At 39.1% G+C, this 23,551-nt stretch overlaps 1 protein-coding gene across 10 annotated transcripts in view; it reads right to left on the minus strand.

Moving 5' to 3' along the window:
• Positions 1–298: 298 nt before the first annotated feature.
• Positions 299–23,551, minus strand: part of LOC129646198 (uncharacterized) — a 109,631-nt gene continuing 86,378 nt past the window's right edge. For 4 of the 10 annotated variants that reach the window (XM_055572043.1, XM_055572042.1, XM_055572041.1 and 1 more), the window contains 2 exons: positions 12,171–12,283; positions 331–986 (listed from right to left, as the gene is read on the minus strand). In XM_055572043.1, the coding sequence (XP_055428018.1) occupies positions 556–986; positions 12,171–12,283 (544 nt within the window). In that variant the 3' untranslated portion in view covers positions 331–555. Of the gene's footprint in view, positions 987–9,673; positions 11,353–11,451; positions 12,284–23,551 lie in introns of those variants that run through there. The other 6 variants (XR_008711749.1, XR_008711751.1, XR_008711748.1 and 3 more) reach the window with 3 other exon arrangements.

Consider the following 23,551-nt stretch of genomic DNA (forward strand, 5'->3'; position numbering starts at 1 on the left):
TTCCAGATGAGGAAGAGATGACCAGCACATTGGAGGTCTCAGTAAGTCACATGTACTCCAGAGGGAAGGAAATAAACTTTATTAAGATTCAGGGACCCACCATAACCATAAAATTTTAGTAGCTAAATGGTCAAGGTCTGTCATGACACCCTCTTCAAAGTAAAGAACAAATTATCACATTGTGTACATCTTATCTGGAGAAGGCAATGGCACCCCACTCTAGCACTCTTGCCTGGAAAATCCCATGGATGGAGGAGCCTGGTGGGCTGCAGTCCATGGGGTCACGAAGAGTTGGACACGACTAAGCGACTTCCCTTTCACTTTTCACTTTCCTGCATTGGAGAAGGAAATGGCTACCCACTCCAGTGTTCTTGCCTGGAGAATCCCAGGGACAGGGGAGCCTGGTGGGCTGCCGTCTATGGGGTGGCACAGAGTTGGACATGACTGAAGCGACTTAGCAGCAGCAGTACATCTTATCATGATGCTCAAGATGTAATATTTAGATAAAGAATCACTGTGCCGGTGGGCTTCTTCCATCTTTGTAATCAGTGCATTTCACATCAATATCCAGGATAAGACTGTCAGCTTTAAGTGAGTCGCAAAGCAGGAAAGAGCTCTGCTGTAGGTCTTGGCTATAGTACAAGCAGCCCTCACACTTGGACCATATGATCTGGTCCACCTTGTGGTGTGGGAGGTACCACTGGTGGGAAGACATAACATATGGCAAGTTCCAATTAAAGATTCATAAAGTGGGTCTCTTGAAGTTTGGGGGCAAGGTATTGCCACTTGCAGTATAAAATTATACATCTTTTGAAAAATAATTCCTGGTGTGTTGCTGGACTTCAGTAAAAATGGAATATCTGACCATGAATCACAAAATGAACATATGGCTAAACTGTCCATCATGAGTTGAGTCCTATAAGACTTACCAATGATAAAGTACTGTGAACTCAGAAACAATCCTTTATAAAGTGAAAATTGTAGATCTGCAACAGAGCACAAACAGAATTGGAATCAACCACTGTTACACCATGTCCCTTCTCAGCTCATTCTTACATCTGTATGATGAATCTCAAATAATGAGCTAGAGGAGGAAGAAAATCCTCTAAATGGACAGTTTAGGTTCAGTGTACCTTTTTTTCCATTTTGGATAAAATCAGTGAGTTTATAACACATTCAGAATTATAGACAATGGTAAAAGCCCAACTAACTCTTCTGGGATATGGAAAGAAAAAGACTATAAGTTTCAGTAGGAGATTGGATTAAGCATGTGGATTATCTACGAGATAGGCATATGTAAATGGGCATTAAGTATGAAGATCTAAGTATCATGAGTCAATGTTCACTAAAAAATATCTACCATAGAAGATGCAGTAATCAACCAAGTAGGCAAAATAACTCAACCAATTAATGTCAGCCAGCCTCTGTTATCAGTCAACTCAGTGTTGGCCTGAGGAACAGATGAATGAAGTGGCAGAAAAGAACATGAATGCACCAACACCATGGACTCCCACATATCAAGGCCAGTTGAGCTACTGGATTTCCAGCCTGTCAACAGTAGACATCAATGTGGAGCCCTGATATGGCACTGTTCAAGGAGTGCATCTAACTACACGAGCCATCTCCATCTGAGAGGGACCATTAGTTTATGTTCATAGGACTAAATAGAACAATGTATTCCAGGCGTGGGTTTGATTTTATTTTATTTTTTTGTCCAAAGGCCTCAGCCAGCACTCCAGATAAGAGATTATGAAAAGCTTGAGCCAAAGTATGGAACATATTAAAAAAAAAAATAACTAATAAACAGAAACCTCAACTAAACAGATTTAGAAGACCAGAATTTGAAGCTCTCATGCTCCATGATGATAGCAGAGTCCAACAGGAAGAAGAAAGAATCCTCTTCTTTCCTGACAAAGACTCAGCCAGTGAAAAGCCATAGACTGTTTTCTACAGCTCTTTAACTTCTTTTTCCTCTCTATAAAAAGCATTCTTCTTCCCTTGCTGTGGGGGAACTTGCATGTGGTTCAACATGGTTGCAGATCCCAAACTGCAGTTCTCTGCTGATCATGAATACATCCATATTTCCTGGAGTAACATATGACAACCTATTGTTTTAGGTCAAGATTTTGGTGTGACCAGAGAAGACTCCCAGTGGCTCTGGGGCTAGTGAGCAAACAGTTGTGGTACCCCAATTGAGTCCATTAGTGCTCACTGTTTTTATCTCTGACCTTGAAATTTGAAGAGATGTTTTTCCTTGGAATTGATCCCATGATCTCCTTGTATTTGAAGCCCTCTAGGTTTTATTCAAGATTTAAAACTTTCATCTTTCTTACTAAGGCCTTGTTCTGTATGTGAGAAACAGTTTGAGACTTCAGTCTGATCAGATCATTTCAACTAAAGCTGGCTGAAAATGCCTTCAGCCTAGCTCCTTTGGAAAGGGGCTACTTTAAACGAAACTGTGCCAATGCAACCTCTCTTTTGGAAAGGCTATTCTTTAGAAACTAGTTGAAAAAGCCTTTGACCTAGCTCTTCCAGAACTAAGCTGTTTCCTTTGAACTGACTTGTATTCAGGCTTGCAAGCTGTTTGAACTGAGCTGGCTGTGCTGTAAGCTGCTTAAATTGTTTCAAAATTGTTCTTTACTGTAGAGGAAAGGCCTCTAGGGAATGGGATCCCAGTTATCTAAATATAATGAGGGCTCCCCCGGCACATGGACTGCAGCCTGTTTTATGTTTAAGAACTGCAATCCTTCCTTATATGCATTTCTAACCAAATGGACCAACCTGACCAAAGGCGGTTTAGAATACCATTATAGAGAACTTCTGAAATCCCTAAGCTTAATTTCCTTAAAACTGAATTGGATTATAATAGTTCAAAAATTTCCAGAACTGAGTGGAACGCTTATTTCAAATAGTAATTGGAGGTTTCTCAATCTTACCTCATGCAAAGAGTTGACTTATTGGAAAAGACTCTGATGCTGGGAGGGATTGGGGGCAGGAGGAGAAGGGGACGACAGAGGATGAGATGGCTGGATGGCATCACCGACTCGATAGATGTGAGTTTGAGTGAACTCCAGGAGTTGGTGATGGGCAGGGAGGCCTGGCGTGCTGCAGTTCATGGGGTCACAAAGAGTTGGACACAACTGAGTGACTGAACTGAACTGAACTGAATCTTATCAGGAATCTAAGACTACCACTCTGCAAAACACTATTTTAAAACTGTTTGAGGCAAACAAATGATAAAATGACCCCTTAAGCCCCAGGCTCTTCTTCCATGGCTTTTTTTTCCCCTTGGGTTCCACCTCTGGTGCCATCTTGTCTCTCTTACTCAGCTCATCATAGCAAGACTTCCCCTCCTTTCCATCTTCCTCCATCCCTTCTACCCCCATGCCTCCACTATAACTTCAAGTCCCCACACTAATTATTTCACCAAGTTTCCCCTTTTTACTGAAACTATCCCCACTCTCTTTTCTTCTGAACTTGTCAGAATGTCTTCCTTTAAAATTAAGCCTTCTGATAACTCCGGGAATTGGTGATGGACGGGGAGGCCTGGCGTGCTGCAGTTCATGTGGTCGCAAAGAGTCTTTCACGACTGAGCAACTGAACTGAACTGAACTGATAATCCAGAAGCTAGACTCTTAAATTCTTATATTCCCTGGACTAAAGTTGAACTGCAAACCACCATCAAAGATTCTCCCAAAGTAATGAAAGATTCTCACAGATTTTCCAAGTAGTTCAATATGTCATTTGCACTTATCAATCTAGTTCCTCTGACTTATATCAGCTAGTTCATATGACTGTCAATGAAGGCCAGGATCAGCATGGGGAAAATTCTGAAAGGTATCTAGAATTAAAACTGGGAAACCATCCAATTAACTTATGATGTGATTAGGCTTAGACAATCTCTAGGCAACTTCATCTAGCAATTTCTAGGGGCTTTCCAAATTCTGTTGATTAGAACAAAATTCATGTTGCACATAAAAATCTGACTAATCTGTCTATGATTATTAAAATCAATTTCAGAATGTTTTTAATGAAAATTCTGATCTTTCTTAAGACATTGATTCTACCTGGGTAGCTTCAAACATTTTATTAATGGGCTCAACCAGGATGTTTCTCTTTTAATAAAAAGGACGGGGATGAAATAGGAAATTATGTCCACTCCAGATTTAGTTAATTGAGCAAGCCAATTTGATCATACTCTAAATGTGCCACCTCCAAGGAAGATAGATAAAATTCTTAATCTTCAACTCCTGTAAATGAAGGCTTCTAAATGAAACCAAAATCCTCCTAGTTTATGCCATTACAGCAAATAGCCACGGTGTTAGGGATTGTTACAAATAAGAGTTTTAGTTAACTTCAGCCCTCCAACCAGCCTTTTCTGTATCCTCCCAATTTTTAATGAAAGGGCTCTGAGGAAATACAGGGGTTCTTTCCAATCCTTCTTCTTAACAGTTTAGAGAAACATTTCTCCTGATTGGGGATGAATCTCTTCTATGTATAATTGACTAGAACCACACACTTGGTACCCAACTCTACTACTATAAAACAGCCTCTGTTTCATAGTACTAACTCATTTCAAATAATTGGGATTTCTGATGAACATCAAGAGGTTCCTATCTTGGAATGCATTTCCTTTTTTTTAAAGGCTCTTTGAGAGATATATACACCCTTTTCTCCTTAGTTCCTCTGCCTTTATCCATTTATTACATCAAGATTTTTTAGAGGGAGGAAAATGTTGGCATTCTCCCAAAAGGGGGAAGTAATTCTAGATTTTGACAGTAGTTATCAAAGAAAACAATCAGGTGAATTAAAAGACATTTCAACATCTTTTATTTATTTCATCTCTGATGGTACTAGAGCAGATTCTGGAAAGACTAATCATTTGACCTTAATAAATCACCTACCACTTCCTTATGGGCAAAATCTCCAACAGATGTTGGCAAAGCTCAGAGTGCACTTCCCATTAAAATTCAAAAACTCCCCACAAACCTCTCCCCAGAATTAATCCATAACCTATAAGTGAAGAAGCCCTTCAAGGCATAAAACTCATAATAAAAGATTACAAGTTTCAAGTCTTCATGATTCCTTTTACTGGCCCCTGTAACATTCTCATTTTACCAGTGAGAAAACCTAAAGACCAAGGGTGATGATTTACTCAAGCCCTCTGAACGATAAACAGTAAACAGCATTGTTATCCCTCAACACCCTGCTGTTCTTAGCCCTCATACATTACTAACATCCATTCCCACCAGAAGTAAATTCTTTACTATAATTGATTTATGCAGTGTGTTTTTTAGTATTTCAGCTGATGAAGCTAGCCAATACCTTTTTATTTTCACCTGGGAGGAAAAACAATTCACCTGGACAATAATGCCTCAAAGCTGTTAATAGTCCTTATTTTTTTTGCAAATTCTAAAGGCTGAACTGGATGACATAAAGTTCCTTAGAGTGTTACTTCATTATAACATGTGGATGATTTGCTTTTTTGCTCCTCTTCTCAAGCCTCCTCCCAGGAAGAGAGCATCTACTTGCTAAGGCTTTAGCCTTAAAGGGACAAAAGTTTGCCCCCAAAATTGCTGTTTTCCCAAACTCAGGATTGATATATAGGGCATCTGATATTAGATATCAGGACAGGAATTATTCCTAGATCCAGATAGACTTCATGGTGTTCTAAGTGTTCCCAAACCCAAAATTTAGCACCAGCTACCAGGTTTTCTGAGGCCAATTGGTGGTTGCTGAAATTGGATCCCAAATTTCTCTCTTATGGCCAAGCCTCTGTATGTTTTACTCAGCAACAACCCCAGCCTAATTTTATGTGAAGAACTGAATGAAGAACTTAGGCATCCCAATTATCAGATTCCCTTTTTTACCCCTTTTTTCTACATGAAAAAGAAGGGAATGCCCTTAAGAGGACTCCCTAACATGGGGACCACCATCATTTATCCACATTCAGTTGGCAACTGAGTCTTCATTGCCCAACTTAAAATCATAATCAAAGATCCATGAGAACTTTGTGCTCCTTGTCCCTATAACTCTGAAGAGTTTAAAGTCCTATCTACAGAAGGGTGACAATTTTATCAGAGGAAAACATACAAGCTATGATGTCTGTCTAGGGATTTGGGGCAAGAAAAGGAATCATCATCTTGGTAGGAATTAGATCATCAGGAAGAGACAGAATTGCTGTTACAGAATGGGGCTAGAAGAGATACCTATGGGACCCAGCTGACCCAGTTTGGGACCTTGTGGTACTCTCTTGCCAAGCTAAGTGTAAATAGACAGATATAGCAATGCAGGTACAAGAAGAACATGGTGACCAAGGGATTGGATGGCTGAAGAACAACACTCTAGGTCATGCTACCAGATGAGCCACAATCAGCAGAAGTGGTGGTAATGGTGCAAGAAAACTAAAAACAATAGTACAGGGGAAAGAAAGCAATTGTGGCCCTAAGATCAACTGTAGCAGCAGGGTTGGAATTAATTCTGTTAACCTCCATTTTCAGGCCCACAAGAATCCTGGAGGAGCAGCCCCTTAAATATATACAGAAAAGTAGATACATAGGCGGAGAAGGCAATGGCACCCCACTCCAGTACTCTTGCCTGGAAAATCCCATGGACGGAGGAGCCTGGTGGGCTGTAGTCCATGGGGTTGCTAGGAGTTGGACATGACTGAGCGACTTCACTTTCACTTTTCACTTTCATGCATTGGAGAAGGAAATGGCAACCCACTCCAATGTTCTTGCCTGGAGAATCCCAGGGACAGGGAAGCCTGGTGGGCTGCCGTCTGTGGGGTCGCACAGAGTTGGACACGACTGAAGTGACTTAGCAGCAGCAGCAGATACATAGGAGAAAAGGGGAGAGGGCTATAATGAATATTAAGATGTGCTACTCAGATCCTCCTTCAGGGAAGGACTAGCTGCCTTCAGGATTTGTTACAGTTTTATGAGTTATCTATTGCTGCTATCAAGTTATCCACCAAACTTAGACGCTTAAGAATTTATCTCAGATTCTTGTAGGTTATCGATTCATATATGGCTTAGCTGGGTGCCTTTTGCTCAAGGTCATTCATGAGGTTGTATCAAGCTGCTGGCTGGGGCTGCACCTGTGTCTGAAGATTCTACTATGTGGGGTATTTGGAGGGTCACTTCCAAGCTTAATGACATGGTCCTTCAGTACCTTACAAGTGACCCTTTCTAGAGGGCTATCTCACAACATGATAGCTGGTTTCCCCAGGGTGAGTGGCTCAAGAGAAAGTGTGAGAAGGACCATCACCCCAGGGTAGCCACAGTTGGTGACAGAATGAGGAACAGAACAAAAAGGCCCAATCATTTCATTTTAACATGGGTGGTTGACAGGCAACACACCTCCAGGCTCTGTGCCAGACTGGCCTGGGCACTGTCAGGCCTGAATCACAGTTCAAACTTTTCCTCTGGCCAATCCTACTTACCCCTCCTTCGTCTCATAAGAGTTGATCCCTAATAAACGTCTTATACTCCAAACTTCATCTTCTTTGTGTGCGTGGTGGGAGAAGGTGGTATTATTTCCTTTCTTCTTCTTCCTGAGTGTTTTCCTCCCAGGAAATTCCAAGTCTCCTTTTCTAATTCACTACTTTCTGCCCACTGACCATGGCTCTAGCACAGTGGACTGGAAAGTCCAATCACCCCTAAGCCATAATGGTCTTGTAATATTTTTTTCCCAAGGTAGCAGCTACCACCTGGTCTTATACTTCATATGGTTTTGGTTATAAAGATGGTAGAGGAGTTAGGGAGACGTTCTCAGAGGATTTTCTTAAATTAAGAGATCCGCTTAGAAATTAAAGCTAGAGACAAAACTAACTTTCAAATGGCAATGTTTTTTTAATTTCACCAAATCTATTTAGTAAACAAATAATGATTACCATATGAGAGGTTCTCTCATTGAGATACATGGAAGAGTGGCAGGAGGCAATGAAATAAAGCAAACAACTCAGTTTAGTTTTTACTTTTGTTAATAAATTAGTAATGGGTTTTTTTTTAATTTAGAATGTACATACTACTTAGGTTCAACCTCTCAAGATATATTATTCTTCAGTGAAATAATTCTCTAATTCTTTGGAGAGAACATAAAAGACCAAATGTAATACATACAATTTAGAAGCAGAGTTATAATGAAAATGCAAATTAATTCAAAGGTCCATAGTGAGATCATTCAGCCATCTGGTCGCTAATGAAGTTCTTAATTGTTATAGCATCAGCACCCCAGTCAGAAGACAAGATGGAGAAAAAAATCTGTTGCCTTTTAATATTTAATATCTGCTGTCTTATAATATTTTTAAAATTTTAATTAAATTTCAAGAAATAGTTTCCAGCTCTGAAACATTTTTTAATACCATGGAGCACTGCAAACCTTGTAAATACAAAACTTAGAATTTTTTTTGAATAATTATTTCCCATGCTGTGTAATGAATAGAAAACTTAAACACTATATTCATAATTCAGCATACAAAATATGTAGCAATAGGGATTCTGTAAAGAATAACATTAATTCATCTAAGACATATTTATTAGCATCCATACTGTGCCAGAAACTGTTACAGGTATTGGGCAGATACAGTAATAACCAAAGTAGACAAGATTCCCTGCCTTCATGGTGTTTGCATTCTACCCCAGGAGACACAGAGTAAAGTAAATAAATAAAATGCATAGTACTTTAAATTAGTTAAAAGTTATAAAAATAAAAGCAGAGAAGAGTGATATGAAATGTGACTGAGGGGTGGGGAATGAGAGTTGAAAGTTTAGATTCTGTGTTGAGGAAAGACCCCACTGAGACACTGACTTGAGTGAAGACCTAAAGGAAGTGAGGCGATGAGCCTCACACACATTTTAGGGAAAGAACGCCTATAAGCGGAGAGAGCAATTGAGAAATCCCTGAGGCAGGGTTCAGTCTGGCGTGGGTAAGAAACAGCAAGGTGGCCAGTACTGCCATCGAAGAGTGAAGGAGGGCACGATACCAGAGATGAGGTTTGAGATGGGGAGGGCAGAAGTATGCACTGAGGGGCACAAGGAGGACTTGGGCTTTACTCTGAGGAAGATGAAGAATTTTGAGCACAGGTGACATGGTAGGATCTCACTGAGTTTTAACAGAATTACTCCAGTTGTCCTGGGGAGTTGTAAATGGAGCAAAGTTAGAAATGGGGACCCAAGTTCAGAGCTACACCAAGAAGAGAGGTGATGGGGATTTGTCCAGGATGATGGCATCCGTTGTTGTTGTTCAGTTGATAAGTTGTTTCTGACTCTTTGACACCCCATGAATGGCAGCACACCAGGCTTCCCTGTCTTTCATATCTCCCAGAGTCTGCTCAAACACATGTCCTTTGAGTTGGTGATGCCTTCCAACCATTGGATGATGAAATGTCATCCTCCGTCACCCCCCTTCTTCTCCTACCCTCAATCTTTCCCAGCATCAGGGTTTTTTCCAGTGAGTCACCTCTTCACATCAGGTAGCCAAAGTTTTGGAGTTTCAGCTTCAGCATCAGTCCTTCCAATGAATACTCAGGGTGGATCTCCTTTAGGATTGACTGGTTTAACCTCCTTGCAGTCCAAGGGACTCTCAAGAATCTTCTCTGGCACCACAATTCAAAAGCATCAGTTCTTCAGCACTCAGCCTTCTTCATGATCCAGCTCTCACATCCATACATAACTACTGGAAAAACCAAAGCTTTGACTATACAGACTTTTGTCGGCAAAGTGATGGCAACAGAGCTGGTGAGAAGTGGTCACTTTCTCAGGTAGAATTTTTCATTTAGTGAGGACTTCAGATACTCAGAACATTTTACTTTACTCTGTAATCTTTGTCATATACAAAAGTGAAAGTGAAGTCAGTCAGTCGTGTCTGACTCTTTGCGACCCCATGGACTGTAGCCTACCAGGCTCTTCCATCCATGGGATTTTCCAGGCAAGAATACTGGAGTGGGTTGCCATTTCCTTCTCCAGGAGATCTTCCCGACCCAGGGATTGAACCCAGGTCTCCTGCATTGTAGGCAGACGCTTTACCATCTGAGCCACCAGGGAAGTCTGTTTCAAAAGAACCAATACATGTGACAGCCTAGGACAACCTTAGTAAAGTGACCCAAGAGCCCTTCAATATCCAGTCTTTTTCTCCTGGCTGATTCTGCTAATCTCTTAATCTGTCATGCTTTTTCTGTCCCTTCCTCTTTCCCTATCCTACCCTTGAACTCTATTTACAATGGTTAAATTTTTGTATTAACTTGACTGGCCCAGAAGATGCCCAGGTATTTCAGTCAAGCATTATTTTTGGTGTGTCTGTAGAGTATTTCTAGAAGAGATTAGTACTTGGATTACTGGACTGAGGAAAGTAGATTGACCTCCCCAATGGAGGTGGGCACCATCCAAGCCACTGAGTACTCAAATGGAATAAAAAAGAGAATGCAAGTGAATTCTCTCTCTCTGCATGACTGTTGAGTTGAGACAATGGTTTCCTGCTCTTGGACTGGCACTTTACACTCTTGGTACTCAGGCCTACAGACTCAAACTAGAATTTACATCACCAGTTTTTTGGGTCTCCAGCTTCAATGTGGGATTTCTCAGTTTCAGTAATTTCATGAGTCAGTTTCTTATTAAAAAATCCCATTTAACATTCTTACCTATTTATCTGTCTCCGATTTGTTGTATTTCTCTGACTATTAATATACTACTCAACCCCATGTATCAAGACTCATTATGGAAGTGATTCTTCTTATATTACAGCTTTCTTATTTTTTACAACTAAAAGGAAATTAATTCCTCTTTGCTCCAACCACAGTGTCTTTCTACATCTCTCATTTCTCCCTTTGGCATTGTACCGCAGTACAATCCTTATCACAGCCATTAGAATACCATCTCTGTACCTTCCAGTTTCATGAACAGTGTTGTGGATGTTTCTTGAAATTACTTCATATCCAATGGGCATTTGTTCATAATTAGACCTAGCCAAAAAGTGAAGACCAATTCTTTATACACTTGGCATTGCCATGGTTGTTAGGGATATTGATATCAATTGTATGAAATTAGCTCTGTGATTTTTTTTCCCAAGGTAAAAAAAGCCAAATTATTAGCATCTTAAAATGGCAGGTAAAAAGAAGACTAAAGAGAGAAGAATAAAGTGATGTAGTCATGGATACCAACTAGGTAATATAATAGGGTCTCTAGACAAGAGCAGAGTGTAAGATTTGGACTAGAGACAGAAGCAAAAATTGGAAAGGACCTTGCATATAGGACTTCATACCAGAAAAATCAAATAAAATTCAAAACTCATGAAGGGAAAATTAAAACAAATAGAATTAAAATGATTCTAAAGGTATAAGATGATGACACAAACCTGCCAAAAAAAAAAAAAGGATATATCATACAGAGTCCATCAGGAGAAGCTCATTTATTGTTCAAACAACTATAGGAATAACAAACCAAATGTATGTTGGAAACATTTATAATCAGTCAGCTATAAAAGTAGAAACTATAGATGCCTTTCCCAAAATAGAAATATAATCCCAGTCATGAATAAGTTGAAATCAAGGTCAAGAATATATCAGTATGACATATTTTGGAGGTAGTCACTAAAGTCTTGGGAAGAGTTCATTGTTATTAGTTCAATCTAAAATGAACCTCTTAAAAATAAATAGATAAATAAATAGATAAATAAATAAATAAATAAAATGAATCTCTTAAAGAGAAGTCGAAGAAATGAGTCAATACACAGGATCAGATTGTCAAACTAGATTCATATGACTCAGGTTTTACTCAATATCAAATTTTACTATATAATTGTAAGAATATTAGGCATTCAAGAAGCTCAGATGAAGCAGAGTGAGTTCCAGGACATTAACAGTAATTCCCTAGGTCCTTTCTTCCCACACGAAGACACATATGGGAGACGTGCACCTCTAGCCTAGGATAAAGTCTGAAAGGGTGGCTCTTGGATTCCTCATGTAGCAGGCCATGTTTAAATTATGAAATGTCTCAATTTAATACTCAGCAGCTTTCCATACTCTATGTGTACCTTTCTGTACCCATTCTCCAAAGAGCCATGTCATTTTTACTGGGTTTCATTTATTGTATGTAATCCTTAAAGATATCCCTCTATGGTCACTTAAAAAATAAGGTCTATACCTCCTAGCAAAATAATATTAGTCTATTTACCCAGAGGTCCATTTGGCAAGGAGACTAAAATGGTCATCTGCCTTCTTTTCCCATTTGGTGAAGGAAGAGAATGAATCCCATGGATCCTGGCCAACTGCTTTAGCATCTTCCTCCTAGGAAGTATAAGACGATGTTTCTTATGACAGTGTGGTGCTTTTTGTAAGAAAATACAAAGTGAGTTTCGGAAAGGGGAGTGAGAGGTGTATCATGAAAGAATTAAGGTAAATAAGTATTTACAAAATCCGTGAGTCTACAATTTAAAGAAAAGAATGTGAGAATGGTATTTGGAAGAAAGATAAAATAAATGATAATTCTATTGAGGATACTTTTCATAGTGTGGGGAGAAACACAGGCTAAAGTGTTTAAAAATACAAAGAATGTAAAATGGTCTCACATTATTGGTAGCGACAACAATTCCCAAGCTGGCAATTTGCCATTAGCCATGAACTAGATCACCTCCCTTCATAAACAACTTACATATGTTGAAAAAATAAAAACCACATGTGACAGAATATTAAAATGAGATCCTTCCTGCTTCCTGCAGCTGAACAAGAAGATAATGGATGCTCTATCCCTGGGTGAGTGTTACGCATCATGACCTAGAACCCATTAGACGATGTGAGATAATGGGACCCCAACAGAAGACACTTTTTGAGGAGTGTTCTGCCCCAAAAGCCAAGGGTCATAAGAAAAGCTGTAGCAAAGCTTCAGTCTGAGGGAAATGTAGCCTGCATCCCAGGAAGATGCAAGGGGATGTTCTTAGAGTGTCTCAGAAAACCCTGAATGTGTTCCCAGAAAGGGGCAACTTCAAAATCTGGAGGCTCACAGAGCACCAATGATCTTAGGTAATAGCTTCCCTGTCCTCCTGCCCCATCCCCTCTCTCTTTCTTCTACCTGCAGATTTCTCCCATTAGCCGCCTGAGAGAAAATAGAAACTCTATAACAATATGGAAAGAGAGAGGAAAGATCAATTTTCCTGTATTTAGGGTCTGCCTTTCAGTCTCAAAAGTTTGATTATTATCTGAGATAGGACTGTCTTAATTACTGAATTGAGATATGATGTGTGTGTGGGTGCGTGTGTGCACACACATGTGTGTGTGTGTGTGTGTGTGTGTGTGATTTCTATTACCTAAAAGTAACCAGAAAATATATTATCCAGTTGTCAAGGTAGGGGTAATACCCACTGATCAGATTTAAAGAGACTGTGAGGGACAAAATGAAATTGCTTTGCAAATATACCATGTGAAAACTGCTTGTTCAATGTATTGGTCACATTTACTTACTTGGTTTAATCTTAATATCCCCACAGAAAACATAATTAGCCTAAAGTAACTTAACTGGAAAAAAAATGAAAAAATTTAAACTGACTCTAAAGGAAAAGCATATGATTTAAGCTACTGTTTCCATTCATTAAAATAATGAATCAATAATTGGCATGTAATCAAAAAGTGCACATTTGTTATTTTACAAACTGAGGAAATGCATAGAAGAAAAACAAAAGAAAAATAATTGCATTCTATCTTGCAGCTAATAACCACTATAATAGCACTTTGGATTGCATCTTTTCAAATATTTCATAGATGAAAACCTCTGAATATTTTTTCTACTAAAAAGGTATCATTTCCATATTAATAAATATAACTTTTAATATTTTTGTGACTCTTTAAAAATTTATTTTTAATTGGAGGATAATTGCTTTACAATATTGTGTTGGTTTCTGCCACACATCAACATGAATCCTCCATAGGTATAGGTATACGCCATCCTTCCTGAACCTCTCTCCCACATTCCATGCCCTGCCACCCCACTAGGTTATCACAGAGCATCAGGCTGAGCTCTGCATCATACAGCAAATTCCCTCTGGCTATCTATTTTACATGTGTTAGTGTGTATGTTTCCATGCTACTCTCTAACTTTGTCCCACTCCCTTCTTCCCCCACTCTACCTGCAAGTCTGTTCTCTGTATCTGTGTCTCTAGTCCTGCAGGAAAATAGATTCATCAATACCATTTTTCTAGTTTCCATATATATAAGTTAGTATATGATATTTGATTTTTCTCTTTCTGACTTACTTCACTCTGTATAACAGGCTCAAGGGTCATCTACCTCACTAGAACTGACTCAAATTTGTTCATTTTTATGGCGGAGTAATATTCCATTTTACATATGTACCACACTTCTTTATCCATTCATCTGTCAATGGACACCTAGGTTGCTTCCAGGTCCTGTCTATTGTAAATAGTGCTGCAATGAACATTGGGGTGCATGGCCTTTAAGAATTGTGGTTTTCTCAGGGTATATGCCCAGTAGTGAGAGAGAGAATTCTAGAAAAACATCTATTTCTGCTTTATTGACTATGCCAAAATCTTTGACTATGGGATCACCACAACAGTTGAAAATTCTTTAAGAATTGGGAATACCAGACCAGCTAATCTGCCTCTTGAGAAATCTGTATGCAGGTCAGGAAGCAACAGTTAGAACTGGACATGGAAAAACAGACTGGTTCCAAATAGGGAAAGGAGTACATCAAGGCTGTATATTGTCACCCTGCTTATTTAATTTATATGTAGAATACATCATGAGAAACATTGGGCTGGATGAAACACAAGCTGGAATCAAGATTGCTGGGAGAAATATTAGTAACCTCAGATATGCAGGTGACACCACCCTTATGGTAGAAAGCAAAGAACTAAAGAGCCTCTTGATGAAAGTGAAAGTGGAGAGTGAAAAAGTTGGCTTAAAGCTCAATATTCAGAAAACTAAGGTCATGGCATCTGGTCCCATCACATCATGGCAAATAGATGGGGAAACAGTGGAAACTGTGGGTGACTTTATTTTCTTAGGCTCGAAAATCACTGCAGATGGTGATTGCAGTCATGAAATTAAAAGACGCTTACTCCTTGGAAGAAAAGTTATGACCAACCTAGACAACATATTAAAGAGCAGAGTCATTACTTTGCCAACAAAGGTGCTTCTAGTCAAGGCTATGGTTTTTCCAGTAGTCATGTATGGATGTGGGAGTTGGACTATAAAGAAAGCTGAGCACCGAAGAATTGATGCTTTTGAACTGTGATGTTAGAGAAGACTCTTGAGAGTCCCTTGGACTGCAAGGAGATCCAACCAGTCCATCCTAAAGGAAATCAGTCCTGAATGTTCATTGGAAGGACTGATGTTGAAGCTGAAACTTCAATACTTTGGCCACCTGATGTGAGGAACTGATTCATTTGAAAAGACCCTGATGCTGGGAAAGATTGAATGTGGGAGGAGAAGGGGACAACAGAGGATGAGATGGTTGGATGGCATCAGTGACTCAAAGGACATGAGTTTGAGTAAACTCCTGGAGTTGGTGATGGACAGGGAGGCCTGGTTTATGAGGTTGCAAAGAATTGGACATGACTAAGCAACTGAACCTCAGATATGCAGATGACACCACCCTTATAGCAGAAAGTGAAGAGGAACTAAAAAGCCTCTTGATGAAGGTGAAAGTGGAGAGTGAAAAAGTTGGCTTAAAGCTCAACATTCAGAAAATGAAGATCATGGCATCCGGTCCCATCACTTCATGGGAAATAGATGGGGAAACAGTGGAAACAGTGTCAGACTTTATTTTTCTGGGCTCCAAAATCACTGCAGCCATGAAATTAAAAGATGCTTACTCCTTGGAAGGAAAGTTATGACCAACCTAGATAGCATAAAAAGCAGAGACATAACTTTGCCAACAAAGGTTCGTCTAGTCAAGGCTATGGTTTTTCCTGTGGTCATGTATGGATGTGAGAGTTGGACTGTGAAGAAGGCTGAGCGCCGAAGAATTGATGCTTTTGAACTGTGGTGTTGGAGAAGACTCTTGAGAGTCCCTTGGACTGCAAGGAGATCCAACCAGTCCATTGTGAAGGAGATCAGCCCTGGGATTTCTTTGGAAGGAATGATGCTAAAGCTGAAACTCCAGTACTTTGGCCACCTCATGTGAAGAGTTGACTCATTGGAAAAGACTCTGATGCTGGGAGGGATTGGGGGCAGGAGGAGAAGGGGACAACAGAGGATGAGAAGCTGGATGGCATCTCCGACTCGATGGACATGAGTCTGAGTGAACTCCGGGAGTTGGTGATGGACAGGGAGGCCTGGCGTGCTGCGATTCATGGGCTGCAAAGAGTCGGACACGACTGAGTGACTGATCTGATCTGAAGCAACTGAACTGAAATGAACTGATGCCCAGTAGTGAGATTGCTGGATCATATGGTGATTTTATTCATAGTTTTTTGAAGGAATCTTCATACTGTTCTCCATAGTGGCTGTATCAATGTACAATCCCACTGACAGTGTAGGAGGAGTCCCTTTTCTTCACATTCTCTCCAGCATTTATTTTTTGTAGATTTTTTGATGATGGCCATTATGACTGGGGTGAGGTGATACCTCACTGTAGTTTTGATTTGCATTTCTCTAAGAATAAACAATATTGAGCATTTTTTCATGTGTTTATTAGCTATCTTATGTCTGCTTTGCAAAAATGTCTGTTCAGGTCTTCTGCCCACTTTTGATTGGGCTGTTTGTTTTTCTGATATTGAGTTGCATGTTGTTGTTGTCATTCAGTCTTTCAGTTGTGTCTGACTATGACCTCCATGGACTGCAACATGCCAGGCTTCCCTGTCCTTTACCATCTAGAGTTTGCTCAAACTCATGTCCCTTGAATTGGTGATACCATCCAACCATTTTGTCCTCTGTTGTCCCCTTCTCCTCCTTCCTTCAATCTTTCCCAGCATCAGGGCCTTTTCTAATGAGTTGGCTCTTCCCATCAGGTGGGCAAAGTATTGGAGCTTCAGCTTCAGCATCTGTCCTTCCAATGAGTATTCAGGACTGATTTCTTTTAGGATTGACTGATTTGATCTCCTTGTTGCCCAAGGGACTCTCAAGAGTCTTCTCCAATACCACAGTTCAAAAGCATCAATTCTTCAGTGCTCAGCCTTCTTTATGATCCAACTCTCACATCCATACATGACTGCTGGACAAACCATAGCTTTGACTAGAAGCACCTTTGTCAGCAAAGTAATGTCTATGCTTTTTAATATGCTCTCTAGGTTTGTCATAGCTTTTCTTCCAAGGAGCAAATGTCTTTCAGTTTCATAGATGCAGTCACCATCTGCAGTGATTTTGGAGACCAAGAAAATAAAGTCTGTCACTGTTTCCATTGTTTCCCCATCTACTTGGCATGAAGTGATGGGACCAGATGCCATGATCTTAGTTTTCTTAATGTTGAGCTTCAAGCCTGTGTTTTCACTCTCCTCTTTCACCTTCTTCAAGATGCTCTACAGAGAATTACAGTTCCTCTTCACTTTTCTGGCATAAGAGTGGTGTCATCTGCATATCTGAGGTTATTGATATTTCTCCCCACATTCTTGATTCTAGCTTATGCTTCATCCAACCCAGCATTTCACATGACATTCTCTGCATATAAATAAGCAGGATGACAATATACAGCTTTGATGTGCTCCTTTCCTAATTTTGAACCAGTTTGTTGTTCCATGTCCAGTTCTAACTGTTGCTTCTTGAGCTGCATACAGATTTCTAAGGAGGCAGGTCAGGTGGTCTGGTATTCCCATTTGTTGAAGAATTTTCCACTTTGTTGTGATCCACACAATCAAAGGCTTTGGCATAATCAATAAAGCAGAAGTAGACATTTTTCTGGAATTCTCTTGCTGTTTGATGATCCAGTGGATATTGGCAATTTGATCTCTGGTTCCTTTGCCTTTTCTAAATCCAGCTTGAACATCTGGAATTTCATGGTTCATGTACTGTTGAAGCCTGGCTTGGAAAATTTTGAGCATTACTTTGCTAGCGTGTGAGATGAGTGCAATTGTGCGGTAGTTTGAACATTCTCTGGCATTGCCCTTCTTTGGGACGGAAATGAAAACTGACATTTTCCAGTGTGGTCATTGCTGACTTTTGTGTTTTTAAAAGTTTACTGGAAAAATCTTTTCATAAATGAGACCTTTTAGTTTTTTTATACTTTAAATGTTGTAAATGTTTTCCCATTTGTCATTTGCCCTTTAATTTTCCTGATTATTTTTCTCTTTTATTACATAAAAGTTAAAAAGCTTATTTAATCAAACCTAGAAACAGTTTTCTTTGGGAGCTCTGATATCAGTGATAAAAAAAAATCCACCTGCTTACAATATTACATTGATAATTATGTAATTTTATTCTAGTACATTTCTGATTTCACTTCATTAAATATTTCATTTTTAGTCTCTGAAATTTATCTCAAGGAAAGATGTTTTATATATAAAAAATTCCAACTTTGCATACATAATTATATTGTTAAACTCCAATCAGCCAGAGACTAGAACAGGAACAAGCTTATAATTCAACAGAATCAGATTTACTGACCTAGTGAGATGAGACACTCCAGAGGAACCATGGATTGCTACCTTTTACCAGAGAGAAAGGACAGAAATGTCTTTTGTAAGCTTTGAGTTCTCACATAGTATTATGAAGAGGAGATAAGTGGCTCTGCGATCAGTTATGAATTGGTTACTATTTCTGAGGTGGGACTGGAGAAGCTGGGTTAATTTGGATTGGGTGCTGTCACCAGACAAGGATGGCTTAGAAATTGTGTATCCCCAGTAACAGATGAGTGCAGCAAAGTGGTCCAGGGCATCATTAGTACAAAAATGATAGTTACGCAGAGTATTGTTTTGACACTTTTCAGTTGCTGTATAACCTCAGAAGAAACAGTGGTTCCTGTCAACTTTGGAATAGGTTTTTCCTGTGTCTGTACCCAAAACCCTCATAAAAAACTGCATTTCTTTTTCTGTACAAGATGATTTTCATTCTTTCAGCCCCAGAAAAGCTTTTAGTCTTTCTATATTTAATATACACATTTGTATATGTATATATTTAATAACAATCTATTGGTCATTCTTTAACACACTAATCTGAAATGTATTATTAATCATATTTCTATATATATTTGAACACTTCTTTTTATTTTATCCTAATAACCTTTCTGATCATAGTGGCTCCAGAATTCTGATTTTAAATGGGGAACACATGTAAACCTGTGGCGGATTCATTTTGATATTTGGCAAATCTAATACAGTTATGTAAAGTTTAAAAATAAAATAAAAAAATAAATAAATAAAAATAAAAACTTCAAAAAAAAAAAAAATAAAAGAGATACAATATTCTCTTCCTCATTCTAATGTCTGATTCTTTTCATTTTTTTTATCTTGAATTTTAAGTTTAATATTAATATTGTAAAATGTGCTTATCAGTTAGGATTAACTTCAACTATGAGTATGAGAAACCCCAAATGACTCTTAACTATTCTGGAAGGTTAGTGGTCCAGGACAGGGTGCTTTCTGTGTCAGGGAACAGGTGCCTCCTGTCTTTATTACTCAGTTGTGAGTAGACTGAAGTTTATGGTCCTGGATAGGTGTAACCATGTTCCCAGCTGCAGGATAGGGAGAGAAATGAAGGCTGAGGAAGGGATAAAGATGAAGCAGAGAGCAAAGAGCACATAAATGCTTTTCTTAAGGAAGGTTTTGAGATGCTTATAGGACACTATAAGCTTACATCTCATTGTCTAGAGATGTCACGTAGCTATACCTACTTGCACGGAAGGCTGATAAATATGGTTTTTATTCTAGCCTCCTATGAGCTGAGCTAAAAATTCCGTTACCATGGAGGAAGAGGTTTTCAGAAATATGGGATCCACTAGTAGACCCTATAGTAATGTACCCAATGTCTCTCCTCCAATTCTTTTGTAAAATTTATTTTTTCCTTTCATTGGTATCAATTTTTTCTGTCTTGTATTTGTTTAATACATTTTGATTGAAATAGTTAATTTACAATGTTGTGCTATTAACCAATTCAGATATAGAGTAAAATGATTCAGTCATATATATGTTTAGATTCTTTTCCTTTATAGGTATTACAAGATATTGATATAGTTCCCTGTGCTGTACAGCAGGTCCTCTGTGGTTACCTATTTTATATATAGAAGCGTGTATATTTTAATCCCAAATTCCTAATTTATTCATTCCCCCCTTCTCCTTTGGTAACCATAAATTTGTTTTCTATATCAGAGAGTATATTTGTGTTTTGTAAATAAGTTTATTTGTATCATTTTTTTAGATTCCACATAAGGGATAATATACAATATTTGTCTTTCTCTGTCTGACTTTCTTCACTTAGTAAGATAATCTCTAAAGTTTTTGCACAGCAAAGGAAACAAAAAGACAGCTTAAGGAATGGGAGAAAATATTTGCAAAGAATGCAACTTACAAGAGCTTAATTTCCAAAATATATCAAAAACTCATAACTCAACATCAAAAAAGAAACAACCCGATGATAAAGTGGGAAGATACAGATAGATATTTCTCCAAAGAAATACAGATGGCCAACAGGCACAAGGAAAGATGCTCAACATTGCTAATTATTAGAGGAAGGCAAATGAGAGGTGAGGCAAATTAGAGGAAGGCAAATATGAGGTGAAGTTATCACCTCACACCAGTCAGGATGTCCATCATCAAAAGTCTGCAAATAAAAATTGCTGGAGAGGCTGTGTTAAAAAAGGAATACTCCTCAACTGTTGGTGGCAATGTAAACTGATATGTCCACTTCAGAGAACAGTATGGAGGTTTCTTAAAAAACTAAAATATTTTTACCATATGATTCAGCAGTAGCATTCATGGCATCTAGCTGGAGAAAACTATAATTTGAAAAGATACATGAACTCCAATGTCCGTAGCAACACTATTTATGATAATCAAGACTTGAAAGCAACCTGCTGCTGCTAAGTCACTTCAGTCGTGTCCGACTCTGTGCGACCTCATAGACGGCAGCCCACCAGGCTCCCCCATCCCTGGGATTCTCCAGGCAAGAACACTGGAGTGGGTTGCCATTTCCTTCTCCAATGCATGCAAGTGAAAAGTGAAAGTGAAGTCGCTCAGTCGTGTCCGACTCTTAGCGACCCCATGGACTGCAGTCTACCAGGCTCTTCCATCCATGGGATTCTCCAGGCAAGAGTACTGGAGTGGGGTGCCATTGCCTTCTCCATGAAAGCAACCTAAGTGTCCATCAATAGATGAATGGATAAAAACACTGTGGTATATATACATAATAGAATATTACTCAGCCATAAATAAGAATGAAATAATGCCATTTGCAGCAACATGGATAGATCTAGATATCATGTTTTTTATATTTGTTATAGAAGAATGTACCAGAAATTATTATTTTTTTTTTTACTGTCCCAAGGATTCTCTCTATATCCTCCTTAGAGGCAACCACTATCAAATCTTTTAGTATTACATTCAAAAAATATTTTTACAAAACATTAGGTTTATGCTGCCATTTAAAAAATGTTTGTTTTTACTGTAGATGATAAGGATTTAGTGTTTTTCACCACCACTTTCCCCAACCACATATTTCCCATCCATCTAGGACCCAGTTTATTCTTAGTTATATCAGCTTATATCAGTAATTATCAGCTTAGTTATATCAGGAATTATAATTCTTAGTTAGATCAGGATTCATTTTTCATGTAATTATGAATAGGTAAATATTTAAAGCTGAGCCATGTAGTGTAAAATGATTACATTTTTCTTTTACAACTTCTCCCAACTAATTGTTTTGTTTTACTTAGTTTTCTAGTTTTTCTCTATATTATCTGCTGTCAGTCATTCTCTCAATTTAATCTTCTTCAGATCAGATCAGATCAGATCAGTCGCTCAGTCGTGTCTGACTCTTTGCGACCCCATGAATCGCAGCACGCCAGGCCTCCCTGTCCTTCACCAACTCCCGGAGTTCACCCAGACTCACATCCATCAAGTCAGTGATGCCATCCAGCCATCTCATCCTCTGTCGTCCCCTTCTCCTCTTGCCCCCAATCCCTCCCAGCATCAGAGTCTTTTCCAATGAATCAACTCTTCGCATGAGGTAGCCAAAGTACTGGAGTTTCAGTTGCGGCTAAGTCGCTTTAGTCGTGTCTGACTCTGTGCAACCCCAGAGACAGCAGCCCACCAGGCTCCCCTGTCCCTGGGATTCTCCAGGCAAAAACACTGGAGTGGGTTGCCATTGCCTTCTCCAATGCATGAAAGTGAAAAGTAAAAGTGAAGTCGCTCAGTCGTGTCCAACTCCTAGCGACCCCATGGACTGCAGCCCACCAGGCTCCTCTGTCCATGGGATTTGCCAGGCAAGAGTACCTCTCTATATACCTCTGCTCCAATCTGTATTGATACATCATTAGCACACATCTTTCATCCTTTTATTTCCCTTAATTATCACTAAGAGAATTCTTCTTACTTCTCACCCTCTGATTCCTGATCCTAGGTTCCTCTTTTTGGTTCAATCCCACTTTTTTGATGGGAGTAAAATATTTCAGTAGGTAATAAAGATTGTTGTTTGGCATGAGGAAGAAGGGGGAAGGTTTTCAGAACCTTCCCTTTTGAAAGTATGATGGAAATTTGTTCTTAATCTATTTCATGTTTGAAATTATATGCTGAAACTTTTGATATCTAAGTGATAGAAATAACTTCTGGACTTGTTATATGCTATGAACTACTTATAAGTCTCTTGTTGTTTTTTAGTCACTAAGTCATGTCTGGATCTTTGCAATCTCATGAACTGTACCCTGCCAGGCTCCTCTATGTCCATGAGATTTCCCAGGCACGAATACTGGAGTGGGTTGCAATTTCCATCCCCAGGGAATCTTCCCAAACCAGGGATCGAACCTGTATCTCCTGCTTTGGCAGGTGGATTCTCTACTGCTGAGTCATAGCAGTGTTGCTTACCAATTGCTTTAGTCTACCAAACCATCTGGCAGTGTTCAGGAAAAAGTTGGGAAATGTTAGGTTTGAAGCTCTGATTAAATCCAGTAAGATCAATAGATCTATGCCATGCAATTGCCATATATATCAATCTGTGTATATACATATGAGTGTATGTGAGTATATATATATTTATATATATAGTCTTATTCCATGACTACGTTGTGCCCAACTCTTTGCAACCCCATGAAATACAGTACACCAGGCTTCCCCATCCTTCACCAATTCTTTGGACAGAGATCCTTTAGAGTCAGGAAGCATTTTCCTGTATTCAGGTGAACAAACCATTGCAAAAAAAAAAGGGGCGGGGGAGAAAAGCCCACCATTAACAGTCTTTCTATTTGGGTTAGCCATGTATTTAATCTTTTCCTACTGAAAAATCTGAGTGAGTGCCATTGTGGACTTTTGACAGAATGAGGGTTTACACTAGAGGGCTCTTATCCCTCCTATGGACTCTATGCACCTTTCTATGTACAGAGTTTGCTTAGATTTCCATTTCTTACTACTCACAATAGCACATGACTGTATCTGGAAGAAGAACTGGAGTTAAGCTGATTTC

This window comes from Bubalus kerabau, chromosome 3 (genome assembly GCF_029407905.1).
Source record: "Bubalus kerabau isolate K-KA32 ecotype Philippines breed swamp buffalo chromosome 3, PCC_UOA_SB_1v2, whole genome shotgun sequence".
NCBI lineage: Eukaryota > Metazoa > Chordata > Mammalia > Artiodactyla > Bovidae > Bubalus > Bubalus kerabau.